Genomic DNA, 17,902 nt, shown 5'->3' on the forward strand with positions numbered 1-17,902 from the left:
CATGCCGAGCCACCGCATGCCTAAACAGCTTTTGTTCGGCCGGATCGAGGGGGCTAAACGGGCGCGGCACGGGCTTGAGAAGAGATGGAGTGATGTGGTACAGGAGAACGTGGAGCTGAGTGGACTTGCCGATGACTGGTACCAGCGGTGTCAAGATCGGCCTCTGTGGAGGAGGCTTGTGAAGGTCGCTACTGGGCAGTTGGAGGCAGTCGCCCTCCAACAACAACGGAGGGCGGAGGAGCGACGCTCACAACAACGAGCGGAGCGCCGGGTGGCTAAAGCACAGCAGATTGGCACAGTAGGGGGCACAGGTGGTGCATCAGCCAGTCATCTTAGTCATCTCAGTCAGTCGACCCGTGGCACCTGCAGGGTCTGCCCCGTAACCTCTTGCCAGCGGGCGTTCGACACTTCACGTGGCCTGAAGATGCACATGGCCTGGCACAATCGTCGTTGTGACGTCACCGACACTTAGTGGCGAATGAAGGTTGTTGTTGTGCGCCATTGTAGGGACTCATTCCACCGCTTCTGATAAGGAAGCCAGCATCAGGACTCAAGGTAAGTGAAAATTAAACAGATTTTTTTTTCTATTCATGACACTTTATTTTATGTTTTATTTACTATACAGTATGTATTACAGTAATACATGCAGATGTACAATATTTAGTCTTATTTATGAGTTTAACAATGCTTCCCTGAAAACGGCCGCTTGTGTTGCTGCCGAAACGTCGTGACTTATTTTATTTTTTCTACCTACGTGGATTTACCGAAAGAACCAAAGAGTATGGATTCCTGCAGTCACGAAAGCTTCAAATCAAGATTCTTACCTTTTTTCTTGAATCGTAACAACACATTTCATAACACTGAGCGTATGAGCATTTATGAACCGAGTCTCTGTGTGAGTTTCTGGAAATCTCTATGTGAGTGCATGGGTCTCTGTGTGAGTCGATGGCTGTCTGTGTGAGTTTATAGGTCTCTGTACGAATCTATATGTTTCTATGTGTGTCTATGGGTTTGTATGTGAGTCTATAGGTCTCTATTTCAGTATAGGGGTGTCTGTGTCTGTGAGTCTATGGGTCTCTTTGTGAGCCTCTGGGTCTCTCTGTGAGTACTGTAAATAGGTCTCGGTGTGAGTCTATAGGTCTCTGTGTAAATATGAGTGTCTATGGGTCGCTGTGTAAATCTATGGGTGTCTGTTTGAGTCTGTAGATCTCTGTGTGAGTCTATGGGTTTCTATGTAAGTATATTGCTCTCTTTGTGAGTTTATGGATGACTGTCAGTCTGTGGGCCTCTGTGTGAGTGTAAGGGTGTCTGCGTGAGCGAGTGTCTGAGTCTCTGCGTGAGTCTAAGGTTGTGTGTGTGAGTCTATAGGTATCTATGTGAGTACATGGCTCTCTGTGTAAGTCGATGGGTGTCTGTGAGTTTATGGGTCTCTGTATGAATCTATAGATTTCTGTGTGTATGGGTCTCTGTGTGAGTCTATGGGTCTCTATGCGAGTACATGGGTCTCTGGGTGAGTATATGGGTCTATGTGTGAGTCTATGGGTCTTGGTTTAAGTCTATTGGTCTCTATGTGACTCTATGGGTCTCGTGTGAGTCGCTGGGTCTCTATGTGTCTCTATGGGTTTCTATGCGAGTCTATGTCTCTTTTTCAGTGAATGGGTGTATGTGTGAGTTCACGTGTCTCTTTGTACATCTATGGGTCTCTTTGTGAGCCTCTGGGTCTCTGTGTGAGTCTATCGGTCTTGGTGTGAGTCTATCGGTCTTGGTGTGAGTCTATGGGTCTCTATGTGAGTCTATGGATTTCGTTTGAGTCGCTGGGTCTCTATGTGTGTCTATGGGTTTCTATGTGAGTCTATCAGTCTCTATTTCAGTATATGGGTGTATATGTGAGTTTGTGTCTGTTTGTAAGTCTAGGGGTCCCTTTGTGATCCTCTGGGTCTCCGTGTGAGTATATAGGTCTATGTTGTCTATATAGGTCTTTTTCCAAAAATTAATATAAAAAATAATTCTGCCATTTTTTAAATAATAATAATCGATGCAATAAATAAAACACCCTCAAACACGCTACCTCCCACAAGCACCAAGCAGCTGGAGGTCGTAAAAGGCCATTAAATAATAAACTGCGGGGCAAAGGGAGATTAAGACTATCTGCAACATCTCCAGATTGCCAAAGGACAGTTCACAAACAAATATCCAGAATCACAGGCACAGACACAGAGCACAGGGCAAACGGACATTATAACTGATGTTTTTTTTTGTACGGAAAAAGTTGAAGCTTGGCTATGAGATTAAGTCGACATTATAGACTGCAATATTCCTTATATTATTTATTATTGTATATTTCTATCTACGTGACTTTACCAAGAGAACCAAAGTACATGGGTTCCTGCAATCACGAAAATTTAAGTCCAAACTAAGCTATATCTCTGACCTCGAGAATGAAAAGCACGGATCCCTGGATGCAAACAGGGAGCAAAAAGTAATAAAACCCTTGAAATACCGAAGGTAACATCTAATGACATTACAACTCTTCTAGATTTGAAGCTTTCGTGACTGCAAGGATCCATACTCTTTGGTTCTATTCGGTAAAGTCACGTATGTAAAAAATAAAACAAAAATCACGACGTTTCGGCCACAACACAAGCGGCCTTCATCAGGTGAAGGGACCAGCCTGTATCGAAGACTGCGCTGGAGTGAAACAGAGCCAAGCTCAGACTGCGACCATTAAGCTGTGTGAGAGGGATTAAGGTGCCTCGACAAAGGAATTAGCATAAAAAATCGCATTTGATTGGCGGACTTAGCATGATGAAAGGTGTAGCACGCGGCAGTGCACCTTTAAGCTGTGTGAGAGGGATTAAGGTGCCTTGACAAAGGAATTAGCGTAAAAATTAGCATTTGATTGGCGAATTTAGCATGATGAAAGGTGTAGCACAGTGATCGCCACCGGCAGTGCACCAGCCTGTGCTGCGAAAGTTTTGGGTAACACTACTTGAAAAAATATACTGTACCAATGAAAATTAGTTTAATGTTTAGTTCGATTTAGAACATCTTTCCAATGTTTAACACGTAGGCTTTCGCGACCAATATTATTCATAATAAAGGTTTTTGGGTTAGATCGCGTTTATTTATAAATGTGTCGTAACCCTCCACCACCCGACACGGCCAATCAGCAAAAAAAGTGTCACGTTGACAAAAGACAAATAATTCACTACTTCAGCCCACCGGTGTGTTGAAGAGTTAATCCACATTTACAGTTTGAGTACGACGTTTCGCTGGTAAATACATCCAGCATCATCAAGCAATTCGCCAGAATGGTAAAGCCCTCGCTTGCTCCCGGTTTTTATATAGAGCAGCAGGGTGACGTCATCACGTAACTCATATCAGGTGCAGTGATTAGAGTTGCAGATTAGTAATTCTTTAAATGTAATGTGTATTATTTAATAATACGCTTCCAGGCCGCACTAAGCCAGTAGCTGTCAGAGCGATTAAAGTTATTCTTGTTCCTCTCAATTTCAATGGATTCTCTAATTAGTCTTTGCCAGTAATAATTAGTTTTACACACCAATGCAACATTGTCAAAATCAATTGAGTGTCCTTGTTGACAAGCATGTTCTGCCACTGCCGACAGTTGTGTTTGAGATAATTTAATATTTCTCTGATGTTCTTTTAGTCTTACGCTGATGTTACGTCCCGTCTGCCCAATGTAGCAGCTGCCACATGAACAATTAATCCGATATACACCTTCTGTTGATAGTTTAGGTAATGCATCTTTAGTGCAAGATACTAGTTTTTGAATTTTGTGTACTGTACCAAATCTTACTGTAATGTTTTGCTTTTGCAGAACACGGGCTAATTTGTCAGTTACTCCTGAGATATATGGAATTTTTATTGTTTTAACAATCTGGTCGCTGTCAGTAGTATTGCTTTGCGATCGTGATTTGGCAGTCAGTGCTCTGTTAATTTGAGCATTATTGTAGCCATTCTGTCGTAGTGCGTCTTTAACGTGTTTAATCTCTCTCACTAGACTCTCACCATCTGACACTGTTTTGGCCCGATGTACGAGCGTCTTGATAAGAGAGGATTTCTGAGCTGGATGATGATGTGATTCTGCATTCAGATAGGCATCAGTGTGCGTTTGCTTTCTGTAAACGCTGTGTGTTATTTTACCGTTTAGGCCATGTCCAAGCAAAATATATAGGAATGGGAGTGTGTTATTCACCTCCATTTCCATGGTGAACTGGATGGCCGGGTTTTGTGCATTGAGATGATTTAGAAAATTATTAAGTGTATCTTTACCATGTGGCCAGACAACCAAAGTGTCATCCACATACCTAAACCAAAAGGATGGTTTTAATGTGCTCGAGGCAAGTGCTCTTATTTCAAAGTTTTCCATGTACAAATTTGCTATAGCAGGGGATAAAGGAGAACCCATTGCTGCTCCTTCCTTTTGTTTAAAGAAATCCCCTCTCCATAAGAAGTAAGTGTTATTTAAACAATGGCCAGCAAGTTTCGGAATATCTTTTTGTAAACCGGTATTCTTTACTAGTGTATCAAGTAATTTAAGCGATTCGTCCACTGGAACCTTAGAGAATAGAGAAATCACATCAAAACTTACCAGAATATCATCAGGAGTAAGTTTAATATCTTTAAACACATTCACCAGATGTTCTGAATTTTTTAAGAATGAAGATGTCTTACCGATGTAGGGCTGTATTTGTTTGGTTATATATTTTGCTAATTGATATGTGGCAGAGCCAATTGTACTGACTATGGGTCGTAATGGGATGCCGATTTTATGAATCTTTGGTAGCCCATAGAGTTTAGGTGGTTTTGAGGCCCTTGGCTTAATTAGGTATTGCTCATTTTTAGGGATTAATGAATTTGCAATTATTGCAGTGGTCTTACGTTCTAAAGTATTAGTTGGATCTCGTTTAATTTTAATGTAGGTACTTTCCTCTAGTAAATTTCTAATTTTATTAACATAATCGGCTCGTGACATCACTACAGTAGTGCGGCCTTTATCAGCTGCTAGGATTTGGATATCCTTATTTACACGCAGCTCTCTTAAGGCTTTTGCCTCGTTAGAGCTAATATTTACTTTTGGAACTTTGCTATTCTCAATTATTTTAGCAACCTCATGTCTAGTCATCTCTGCCTCATTATGTGGAAGGAGTCTAACTGCTGATTGTACCTCAGCAATTATCTCATCCACTGGAATTGTGCGTGGGGTAACGGCAAAGTTAAGGCCTTTAGAAAGGATAGAGACCATGTCACCGGTTAATACAGTGTTGGTCAAGTTCAGTACAGTTTTGTTTTTACATTTTTGGTTTTCAGTAGGGATTTGTTTATTATGTAGTCTAGAAAATGTATTAATTTGGTTAGTTTTTGTTAGTTTAAACACATTATCAGCCGATTGTTGTGTTATGTTATTGATTATATTCCAATAATGCATAGATACACTATTGCTTATATCTAAGTGTAACTGCTTTAGCGATTCCGAAATGTAAGATAATTCACTCCTATTGTGCTGTATTCTCTCTATTAATAATAATTCGCCAGCTTTGTGTAGTATTTGGTTAGCTTTAGAAGACTTTATGTGATGTGTTATTTTAACTGCGTTTGGTATTACCTTTGAATCTCTGCACCTTTTGAGGAACGCCAGTGAAGATATCACTTTCATCCGCTTAATGCGAAGCTTCTCCAATTTTCTGGTTTTAAGAAAAGTATCCTCCCCATAGAGGTTAGTCAGTTTAACACGTAGGCTTTCGCGACCAATATTATTCATAATAAAGGTTTTTGGGTTAGATCGCGTTTATTTATAAATGTGTCGTAACCCTCCACCACCCGACACGGCCAATCAGCAAAAAAAAGTGTCACGTTGACAAAAGACAAATAATTCACTACTTCAGCCCACCGGTGTGTTGAAGAGTTAATCCACATTTACAGTTTGAGTACGACGTTTCGCTGGTAAATACATCCAGCATCATCAAGCAATTCGCCAGAATGGTAAAGCCCTCGCTTGCTCCCGGTTTTATATAGAGCAGCAGGGTGACGTCATCACTTAACTCATATCAGGTGCAGTGATTAGAGGCGGAGGGGGGGGGGTATTGTAATTATATAATCGATTAGTAATCAGTCATTGGTTATGATTAGTAATGAGTTGTAGATTAGTAATTCTTTAAATGTAATGTGTATTATTTAATAATACGCTTCCAGGCCGCACTAAGCCGGTAGCTGTCAGAGCGATTAAAGTTATTGTTGTTCCTCTCAATTTCAATGGATTCTCTAATTAGTCTTTGCCAGTAATAATTAGTTTTACACACCACTGCAACATTGTAAAAATCAATTGAGTGTCCTTGTTTACGAGCATGTTCTGCCACTGCCGACAGTTGTGTTTGAGATAATTTAATATTTCTCTGATGTTCTTTTAGTCTTACACTGATGTTACGTCCCGTCTGCCCAATGTAGCAGCTGCCACATGAACAATTAATCCGATATAAACCTTCTGTTGATAGTTTAGGTAATGCATCTTAAGTGCAAGATACTAGTTTTTGAATTTTGTGTACTGTACCAAATCTTACTGTAATGTTTTGCTTTTGCAGAACACGGGCTAATTTGTCAGTTACTCCTGAGATATATGGAATTTTTATTGTTTTAACAATCTGGTCGCTGTCAGTAGTATTGCTTTGCGATCGTGATTTGGCATTCAGTGCTCTGTTAATTTGAGCATTATTGTAGCCATTCTGTCGTAGTGCGTCTTTAACGTGTTTAATCTCTCTCACTAGACTCTCACCATCTGACACTGTTTTGGCCCGATGTACGAGCGTCTTGATAAGAGAGGATTTCTGAGCTGGATGATGATGTGATTCTGCATTCAGATAGGCATCAGTGTGCGTTTGCTTTCTGTAAATGCTGTGTGTTATTTTACCGTTTAGGCCATGTCCAAGCAAAATATCTAGGAATGGGAGTGTGTTATTCACCTCCATTTCCATGGTGAACTGGATGACCGGGTTTTGTGCATTGAGATGATTTAGAAAATCATTAAGTGTATCTTTACCATGTGGCCAGACAACCAAAGTGTCATCCACATACCTAAACCAAAAGGATGGTTTTAATGTGCTCGAGGCAAGTGCTCTTATTTCAAAGTTTTCCATGTACAAATTTGCTATAGCAGGGGATAAAGGAGAACCCATTGCTGCTCCTTCCTTTTGTTTAAAGAAATCCCCTCTCCATAAGAAGTAAGTGTTATTTAAGCAATGGCCAGCAAGTTTCGGAATATCTTTTTGTAAACCGGTATTCTTTACTAGTGTATCAAGTAATTTAAGCGATTCGTCCACTGGAACCTTAGTGAATAGAGAAATCACATCAAAACTTACCAGAATATCATCAGGAGTAAGTTCAATATCTTTAATCACATTCACAAGATGTTCTGAATTTTTTATGAATGAAGATGTCTTACCGATGTAGGGCTGTATTTGTTTGGTTATATATTTTGCTAATTGATATGTGGCAGAGCCAATTGTACTGACTATGGGTCGTAATTGGGATGCCGATTTTATGAATCTTTGGTAGCCCATAGAGTTTAGGTGGTTTTGAGGCCCTTGGCTTAATTAGGTATTGCTCATTTTTAGGGATTAATGAATTTGCAATTATTGCAGTGGTCTTACGTTCTAAAGTATTAGTTGGATCTCGTTTAATTTTAATGTAGGTACTTTCCTCTAGTAAATTTCTAATTTTATTATCATAATCGGCTCGTGACATCACTACAGTAGTGCGGCCTTTATCAGAACATCTTGTGAATGTGATTAAAGATATTAAACTTACTCCTGATGATATTCTGGTAAGTTTTAATGTGATTTCTCTATTCACTAAGGTTCCAGTGGACGAATCGCTTAAATTACTTGATACACTAGTAAAGAATACTGGTTTACAAAAATATATTCCGAAACTTGCTGGCCATTGTTTAAATAACACTTACTTCTTATGGAGAGGGGATTTCTTTAAACAAAAGGAAGGAGCAGCAATGGGTTCTCCTTTATCCCCTGCTATAGCAAATTTGTACATGGAAAACTTTGAAATAAGAGCACTTGCCTCGAGCACATTAAAACCATCCTTTTGGTTTAGGTATGTGGATGACACTTTGGTTCTCTGGCCACATGGTAAAGATACACTTAATGATTTTCTAAATCATCTCAATGCACAAAACCCGGCCATCCAGTTCACCATGGAAATGGAGGTGAATAACACACTCCCATTCCTAGATATTTTTCTTGGACATGGCCTAAACGGTAAAATAACACACAGCATTTACAGAAAGCAAACGCACACTGATGCCTATCTGAATGCAGAATCACATCATCATCCAGCTCAGAAATCCTCTCTTATCAAGACGCTCGTACATCGGGCCTAAACAGTGTCAGATGGTGAGAGTCTAGTGAGAGAGATTAAACACGTTAAAGACGCACTACGACAGAATGGCTACAATAATGCTCAAATTAACAGAGCACTGAATGCCAAATCACGATCGCAAAGCAATACTACTGAAAGCGACCAGATTGTTAAAACAATAAAAATTCCATATATCTCAGGAGTAACTGACAAATTAGCCCGTGTTCTGCAAAAGCAAAACATTACAGTAAGATTTGGACAGTGCACAAAATTCAAAAACTAGTATCTTGCACTAAAGATGCATTACCTAAACTTTCAACAGAAGGTGTATATCGGATTAATTGTTCATGTGGCAGCTGCTACATTGGGCAGACGGGACGTAACATCAGCGTAAGACTAAAAGAACATCAGAGAAATATTAAATTATCTCAAACACAACTGTCGGCAGTGGCAGAACATGCTTGTCAACAAGGACACTCAATTGATTTTGACAATGTTGCAGTGGTTTGTAAAACTAATTATTACTGGCAAAGACTAATTAGAGAATCCATTGAAATTGAGAGGAACAAGAATAACTTCGTCGTACTCAAACTGTAAATGTGGATTAACACACCGGTGGCTGAAGTAGTGAATTATTTGTCTTTTGTCAACGTGACACTTTTTTTTTGCTGATTGGCCGTGTCGGGTGGTGGAGGGTTACGACACATTTATAAATAAACGCGATCTAACCCAAAAACCTTTATTATGAATCTTTCCAATGGTTGCTTAATTTGAAACCATCTTCTCGGTTGAAATTGTGTCTGCGCTTGTAGGTCTGAATTGCCTCGTGAACAAATCTCTGATAAAAACCTGTGGGTTTGCAAAGAACCTTGGTATCTGAGAAAATTATATCATGATCACCCACAGCGTTGTAACAAGGTTCTTTGCAAACCCACAGGTTTCTATCAGAGATTTGTTCACGAGGCAATTCAGATCTACAAGCACTGACACTATTTCAACCGAGAAGATGGTTTCAAATTAAGCAACCATTGGAAAGATGTTCTAAATCGAACTAAACATTAAACTAATTTTCATTGGTACAGTATATTTTTTCAAGCAGTGGTACCCCAAACTTTCGCAGCACAGGCTGGTGCACTGCCGGTGCCGATCACTGTGCTACACCTTTCATCATGCTAAGTCCGCCAATCAAATGTTATTTTTTACGCTAATTCCTTTGTCAAGGCACCATAATCCCTCTCACACAGCTTAAAGGTGCACTGCCCCGTGTGACACCTTTCATAATGCTAAGTCGGCCAATCAAATGCTATTTTTTTTATGCTAATTCCTTTGTAGAGGCACCTTAATCCCTTTCACACAGCTTAAAGGTCGCAGTCTGAGCTTGGCTCTGTTTCCCTCCAGCGCAGTCTTCGAGACAGGCTGGTCCCTTCACCTGATGAAGGCTGCTTGTGTTGTGGCCAAAGCGTCGTGATTTTTTATTTATTTTTTTCCTACGTGACATTACAGAATAGAACCAAAGAGTGTTACAAATCTTGGTTAAACATAAACCAAATAATAATCACAAGAGATTAGACCTAGGGTAACTCATAAGAAGTACAAGAAAATAGGTCAAGCACACAAGACCAGATCAAATGTATTCCATGAAATCAGAGCCTCCCCGGCCGCCTTTGTCTTCCAACAATTTGACACAAACACATGGTAGCCATAAATACAGATGAAAGGTGCGTCCCCTCCCTTAGCAAACGCCACGAAGAGAGGGGTTGGAAAGGCAAACAAACATAAATTTGACGTAAAGCAGCCCGCCCGGGGTCACCAAGGGAAGAAGGGGGGCAATCAGGTGCGGCCGCGGGGGGAGAGCATGACAGAGTAAGCATCTGTTTTTTCTCTTACAAGAGACGCGCAGAGGGGAGATTTTGCGGATAAAAACAGCAACACGACAGCAAAGCAAGGGACAGCTCGGAAGAGGACAGCAAGCCAGCTCCGGGGCATGGCCTCGAGATCAATAATGCGTGTGGTGCATCGCAGAGAAGGGGGGCGAGGTGATGATCTGTGCTGAGTTCGGCATGGACCGATAGAGGATCGCTGAAAGTTATTCTCAGCGTCAAGCAATCAACCTCGAGAAAGGGCAGAGAGGGCCAAGCATCGACCAAGAGTGAGTGCTCAGCAGCTCCACCAGCGCCACCATGCAAGGGTGCCAGCTGCCAGCGGACAAGCATTGTGCCGACTCGGCTCATCCAGCAGGGGAAAGAGCCTGACCAGCCGACCGTGAGCAAGAGTGTCAGCCCCAGCGAGGGTGCCTTGGGTTCGACCCATACGCACACCGAGCGGCACCAGCTGGAAACCAAGACAAGAGTGAGGAACTGCAGCCAGTGGACGAGCCGCGGGCGCTATCTGACGACGGATCATCGCGCACCAACGGCGAGCATCGTGCCGACTCTTCCACCCAGCTGTGGACCGAAACTGTGGCCGCCCCCGAGCAAGAGAGAGAACGAAGCCGTTTGTATGACCCTCGCCCACACTCACACCCTCACGACGCTTCGCCCGGCGTCTGCTTTACACAAATAATTGAACAAGTGGCAAATAAGACACACAACACGCATATCGGGACAAATAAGATTGTTCCAAAAAGTTATCTTTGTGTTTCAAGAAGGGTTGCAATTACAAGTTGGTGCATTACATATCAACTGATCGTGAAGAACATGCTCCCCATTGAGCTACGTGGATACAGTCATTTAGAAATATTTTCGTTGTTAGTTTTTTTTTATTGCATAATCTTACCAATGAATTCATTGATAACTACTCTTGCCTTCGGGACATGTTTCTTTATTGCCCTTCGTATGAATATCGTTGCATGAATTTTTTATGACTTTTCCTCTCGCTGTGTATGCTCGCGTACTCTGAGGAATAATCGATTGTATTGTTACCCAGTTAGCAAACGTGACCATTGAGGGTTAAATGTATGGATCAATGAGGGGGAACATCTCCTGGAGTACTGTGACAATTCCAAGCATAAGAGTTTGCATATTAGAGTGTTAAGGTTTTGTTTAGAAATTAAAATTGCTTAACACAGAAGTGTTTGAGTGTTTCTTTCCTAAGTTCATGCATAATAATCTTAATTATAAGAACTGTATCCTGCGGTGAGATTTGAATTTGGAGACCTGATATAAACACACTAAGACATAATCAGTAAATGTTAAAGCAAGAACAATTGTATTATACCGATTGATAATACAACCCTAGACAGCGAAGCCGAGCTCAATCTAGCATACTTACATCACACCTGCATAACTTCATACAATAATTGTCTTATCCCGATTGATAATACTACCCTCGACAACGAGGTTAAGCCTAAGTATCATAACTGCGTACATTAGCATATTCGTACACATTCACATAAGTTAATATTATTACATCTTAATTAGCATAATCTATGCGCATAATTACATTAAATAACATAATTTCGGCAAATTACGTATATTCCCAAATTTCATTTAATTTGTATTATTTTCATTAAAATTTCAATACCCGGCATATAAAACATCTATATGTGAGTATATGGGTCTCTGTGTGAGGCTATAGGTCTCTGTGGGAGTCTATGGTTGTGTTTGTGAGTCTATAGGTCTCTATTTCAGTGTATAGGTGTCTGCGTGAGGTCACCTGTCTGTTTGTAAATCTATGGATCTCTTTGTGTGCCTCTGGGTGTCCGTGTGAGGCTATAGGTCTCTATGTGAGTCTCTGGTTATATGTCTGAGTCTATAGACCTCTATGTGAGTATATGGGCATCTGTGTTAGTCTATATGTCTCTGTGTGCATCTATGGGTCTCTGTGTGAGTCTATGGGTATTTGTGTGAGTTTATCGTTATCTGTGTGAGCCTATTGGTATTTGGATGAGTCTAAGTGTGTCTCTAAGAGTATATGGGTCTCTATATGATACTATGGTTTTCTCTTTAGTCTATGGGTTTCAATGTGAGTTTATGGGTCTCTGTGAGTCTATTGGTGTCTGGGTGGGTTTATGGGTCTTTTAATCTGTGGGTCTGTATGCGAGTCTATTGATCTGTGTGAGTATCTAGATGTCTATATGTGCGTCTTTGGGGATTTGTGTATGTCTATGTTTTCTGCGTGAGTTCATAGGTTTTTATGTGGGCCTCTAAGTCTGTGTGAGTCCATGGGTCTCTGGGTGAGTTTATGGATCCGTGTGTGAGGCAATAGATCTGTATGTGGGTATATGGGTGTGTGTGAGAATCTATGGGTCTCTATGGGAGTCCATAGTTGTCTGAGTCTATTTTTCTCTATGTGAGTCTATGAGTATCTGTGAGTCTATGGGTCTTTTGTGTGAGTTAATCGTAATCTGTGTGAGTCTATGGATCTCACTGAGTCTATTCGTGTCTGTGTGAGTCGATGGGTCTCTGTATGTATTTATGGATCTATTTGTGAATCTATGGATGTATCTGTGAGTATATAGTTTGAGTCTATGGGTCTCTGCGTGAATCTACGGATCTCTGTGTTAGTCTATGAGTGTCCGTGTGAGTACGTGGGCGTCTGTTTCAGTCTATGGGTCTCTATACGAGTTTTTTGGTCTCTGTGTGCGTCTGTAGGTCTCTGTATGAGTCTATTGGCCTTTGTGTGAGTGTATGGGTGTCTATGTAAATCTATGCATCTCTGTGTAATTCTATGGGTGTCTGTGAGTCTGTATGTGAGACTATGGATGTCTGTGTCAGTCTATGGGTCTGTGTGAGTATTTGGGTCTTTGTGTAAGTCTATGGGACTTTGAGTCTATGGGTGTCTGTGTGAGTCTGTGTGCCTCTGTGAGACTGTGGATGTCTGTGTGAGTCAATGGATATTTATGTGAGTCTGAGTCACTGTGTGAGTCTATTGGTCTTGATGTGAGTTCATGGGTGTTTGTGTGAGTCTATGGGTGTACGTGTGAGTCAATAGGTCCCTATATGATTATATGGGTCACTGTGTGAGTCTATGAGTGTTTGCGTGAGTTTATAGGTATCTGTGTCAATCTATTGGTTTCTATGTGCGTCTCTGGAATTCTTCATGCGAGTTTATGGATCTTCATCTAAAAGTATAACATTTATCCTAATTAATAATGGGAATAAAAAAATATATGCACGCATATTCTGGGCAGTTGTCAGATGAAAAATAGCTTCAAAGCCCTCCTGCAGTATCGATAAACATTCTGATTCTAATAAATAGTGGTTGGTCATGTGATTAACCAATTGTATCTCTAACAATGTTGCTAAAGTGGTAACCAATTAACACTGATTGCTTCTTCAGGGAGACTCTCAGGATGGTTGTTATTGTGTGGGAGACCGCGCCCGGAGGACATGTCGGTACCAATTCCAGGCAATGCTTCGATAAGACATCGAGATCACTCTACAAGTTGACTGTATGTTCGGCATTATTCGGTGTGCTGGTGTATCTGAGCATTGTCTATTGGGTATGTATACACTTTCATTATCATTACTATGACAGTAATACACATATTGAAAGTAATTTATTTGATGGTAAATGCATCGCACACTTTGAAATGCACTTCTGCCACCTGGAACACTCCTTTCGATATTAGGAAGCCACCGGAGCTATGCACTTTTAATCCACCATCTAGATTAAAAACTAATTTCTTTAGAACTGCTTTTGTGATTAGTTTGTTGTCCTTTCCTCGCACATAGAGATGCATAGAGATTTACAGAGATACATAAAGACCCATAGAGACCCATAGAGGTGCATATAGACCCATGGAGACACATAAAGATACATTTAAGCCTACAGAAACACATACAGATACATAGACATACATAGATACACATAGAGATGTAACTTGCTGACTCCCCAGCACCTACTGGATATCTGTAATAATGAGCTTTGTAGCTCGTCAGATTCTTCTTCTTCAGTCTAAACACATTATGATTCTGATTCTGAACGGTGTCTTTAGGTTCCCAGGCAGGGTAACTCCCGACTGGCACCACTCTACCACCACCAGCAGCAACCACGCCAACAGCACTACGAAGGTGCCAGCCACGTCCCTCCCCCGTCTCCGGCACACCCGCCATCGCCCGCCTTCGCCCTCGAGGGCCGTCTGGGCTGTACCCCCCTGCAGTGGCCCCTGCCCCTGAATATCGAGCCGCTACACTTCTCTTCGGCTGAGAGGACGGTGGCGAGGGTCGTGAATGAAAGGCGCAGCGTCGCCGTGGGGGACTCGGTGATGCTCCGCGTGGAGATGATGGACGGCACTGGCCGTCCGAAGGGCTACGGCTGCGACTTCCTCCTGGCTCGCGTCTACAACATGGCCCTCGGCAACGCGGCCACAGGACAGGTTATCTGATCTGCTCTTCTTATCGTGGCCTCTACTACCGTGTGCAGGCGTAGCTCTCATAGTTCCGCCACATCTAGCGCTATTTTCTTATAACACGTATTGGTAAAGCAAAAATATAGCAGTGTCGGGAACGCATCTCCATTGCAAACATGTCAGAGTGGCCTCCTATACTCCTGTTTCCTAATAACACTCAAAGGTTACAATATATAAAGCTGTTGGGAATGCATCTATTTAAACATGTTGTAGTTGACTTCCCATAGCGCTGTTTCCTAATAACGCTCACAGGTAAAACATAGCACTGTTAGGAACGCATCTCCAATGTAACCATGTTATAGTGACCTGCTATAGCACTGTTTTTTATCCCGCTCATAGATATAGGGAACCAGTTCCCATAGAAGCCTATGGGGACATGTTAAGAGATTGGGAACGGGTTCTCATAGAAAGTCTATGAGGCAATGTTAAGAGAAAGCAAACCAGTTCCTATAGAAAGCCTATGGGACAATATTAACAGATAGGGAACCGGTTCCCATGGAAAGTTTATGAGCCCATGTTAAGAAATGGGGAACAAAATCCCCATATACCCTTAGATAACTTTTTTGGGCACGTGCTGTTAGCGAGTAGCACCTATGAAGGCCGGCATGGTACACAAGGGTGTGGGTGTATGTATTATGAAGCTCTTTTACACTGTACGTAGTCAACCGTGCTAATCGGAGGTGCAGGGCAAGGACAAAATCTAAACACAAAAAGCAGGTTAACAGAAATTGGTTTTCAATCTCGATTATTAAAAAATGCATAGATCCAGTGGCTTCCTAATATCGGAAGGAACAGTGTTCAAGATGGCCGCCGAAGTCCATCTGAAAGCGTGCGATGCAGTGACCATCTTTGTTGGTAATGATGGATTATGCCCCTTGACGAGATTTGCAAGCTATTGTGGTTAATTTTTAACAAGCAATTTGTGTGTAATGAGTGTGACTTGATAATGTATTTGTTCTTCAAACAGAAGCCAATGCAGCTTCGCGAGCACAGTACGGAGATGGTCGGATCTGCAATACCCGCCACAACATGTGCCAAAAATGTTGTAATAACGGCAGCTTGGCAATGTTTTTTTTTTATATACGTCCCGTAGCGTAGTGAGATGCTATAATCGATCCTTATCGGTACTATGCTACACACCACCATGTTGGCTGTCACACCTCAATCTAACCACAATTTGTTTTACCTGAGTGACAACGAGCAGAGCCCTCAATTAGTATGGATTATGCATCATTTCATTTTATGCAAACCTGTCCTGTAGCGCTCGTGTACAATCTTTGAGGTTACCAAGAATCTCCAATCAAATGCTGACTTCACTGCAGTATACAATTTTGTATCAGCATATTGATGGAACTTGATGTCATGCGATGAGATGACATTGCCGATTGTCGAGACGTATGTGGAAAATAGGAAGGGCCCAAGGACGAGCCCCTGCGGTACGCCGACTAGGCACGACATAGGCATAGACTGTTCGTTGCCTAGCTTGATGAATTGTGATCGACCATGTAGGTATGACTGAATCCACCCCAGTGCCATACCTGATACATCGAATCATGACCTTAGCCGCCCAATGAGTATCTCACGGTCGATGGTGTCGAAGGTGGCTGAGAGATCGGGGCCAACCAATGCACCAGTCATCCATGATCTTGTAGAGGTCATCAATTATATTTAGTAGAGCCGTCTCAGGGCTGTAGAATTTCCGGTTTGCCAACTGCAACGGGTTTAATCTGCCCATCGCAGTGACGTGGGGAAGTAACCTTTTCAGACAAAGGCGCTCTATGACCTTTGAAAGAGTGCTCTGGTTTGAGTTTGGGTCAATGGCTCAAGCCAACTTTTTCAGGAGTGGCATTACCTGCGCCATTTTAAACTGGTCTGGGAAACAGCACTCGCTGAATGAAAGATTTGGCAGGTGGACAATCAGCACAGGCACGTCCGAGAGCGATTTGAGAATCAACGTGTGGATGTAGGCACGGGGAGTGGTGGCTAATCACTACGCCACCGCTCCCCTGAGCGGGAATCAAACTCGGGTCTCTACCGGGTTCGCAGTGCATGCTAACTGCTGCACCACCGCTCATTGTCGTTGCTGTGCGCACATGGTGGGGTGTGGCAGGTGACGGACCATGATAATGGCACATACAGTGTGGAGTTCATGTTCTGGTGGGCGGGCGAGAGCCGGCTGGAGGTCAAGGTAGTGCACCACAGTGAGGCCGTGGGCGTCCTGGAGAGGGCCAGAGATTTTGTGATGGACAAAGTGAGCTTCCGAGGCAACTTCGTTTCCGGGAAGGTGAAGAGGACAACTACTTGCCACTTCGTTCTGGATGCCACCATCATCGCCACCAAGGATGTGTGCAGCTACGATGATGATCTCCTGGGCGAGAGGTGGGCCTGTGAAAGGCCGGACAATATGTCATGCGACGCCATGCAGTACCATTCGTCCTACGACAAGAAGCCCAGGATATTTGCCGACGAGAGAAAGGAACTCTTTATAGGGTAAATCCCTTTGGAACTCCATTCTACTCTGGCAGTTCTTCTACCACACTGCTGTTGAGTCTCTGCCGTGTTAATCGGGTGTGTGGGGGAAGGACAACAAACTAAACACAAAACGCATTTCTAAAAAAATGCTTTTCAATCCACAGTTTGCAATCTGGGTATGTGAGTCTCTATGTAAGTCTATGGGTCTCTGTGTGAGTCTATCGATCTATTTGATTCTGTGGGTCTCTATGTATTTATGTTGAACATCTTTCGCTATCGTGCGTAGCTAACTGTGATAATTGGAGGTGCGGGGAAGGACAACAAACTAAACACAAAACCAACATGATGAAAAAATAATAGGCTTTACCCTTTGCAGCTATGGATGCCAGTGGGGGGTCCCCTTACCTCGAACTCTCCCACGAGTTGAAATAGTTGAGATAAAATCTGATGTAAGGCACCTTGAGTTCCTGATATGTCAAGTGCCCTATACATGTAAAAGCATATCACCATCAGTTGCCGTGATCCATATGAACTGAATTGAGCAGTGAAAGATTCCTTAAACGTAAATGCAGTTGACGCATGCTCGCGTTGTATCGCTTAACAAGTTCTCTTTGAACAAGACTTCGCGATAACGATACATTTTGAATTCAGACCCAGTTTTGTTTTGCGAAACGAGCAAAAAAAATTCTG

The 17,902-nt window shown here is 42.2% G+C and overlaps 1 protein-coding gene across 1 annotated transcript; it reads left to right on the forward strand.

Annotated features, from left to right (window-relative positions):
- The first annotated feature begins 9,745 nt into the window (after window positions 1–9,745).
- Window positions 9,746–17,889, forward strand: LOC142913193 (NXPE family member 4-like). Its single transcript, XM_076060786.1, has 3 exons — window positions 9,746–13,831; window positions 14,327–14,707; window positions 16,851–17,889. Exons 1-3 carry the CDS (start codon window positions 13,682–13,684, stop codon window positions 17,232–17,234), a joined length of 915 nt encoding a protein of 304 aa, XP_075916901.1. The 5' UTR covers window positions 9,746–13,681; the 3' UTR covers window positions 17,235–17,889.
- The last annotated feature ends 13 nt before the right edge of the window (window positions 17,890–17,902 follow it).

Source organism: Petromyzon marinus, chromosome 5 (genome assembly GCF_048934315.1).
Source record: "Petromyzon marinus isolate PM22_M1 ecotype Great Lakes invasive population chromosome 5, UKy_Petmar_22M1.pri1.0, whole genome shotgun sequence".
Taxonomy (NCBI): Eukaryota; Metazoa; Chordata; class Hyperoartia; order Petromyzontiformes; family Petromyzontidae; genus Petromyzon; species Petromyzon marinus.

Excerpts from the sequence above, each read along its gene's own strand:
- LOC142913193 (XM_076060786.1), top strand. The coding sequence starts at position 13,682 with ATGGTTGTTATTGTGTGGGAGACCGCGCCCGGAGGACATGTCGGTACC. Across the intron at positions 13,832-14,326 it reads ATCTGAGCATTGTCTATTGG|GTTCCCAGGCAGGGTAACTC; the intron begins GTATGTATACAC and ends CGGTGTCTTTAG. Across the intron at positions 14,708-16,850 it reads GCAACGCGGCCACAGGACAG|GTGACGGACCATGATAATGG; the intron begins GTTATCTGATCT and ends GGGGTGTGGCAG.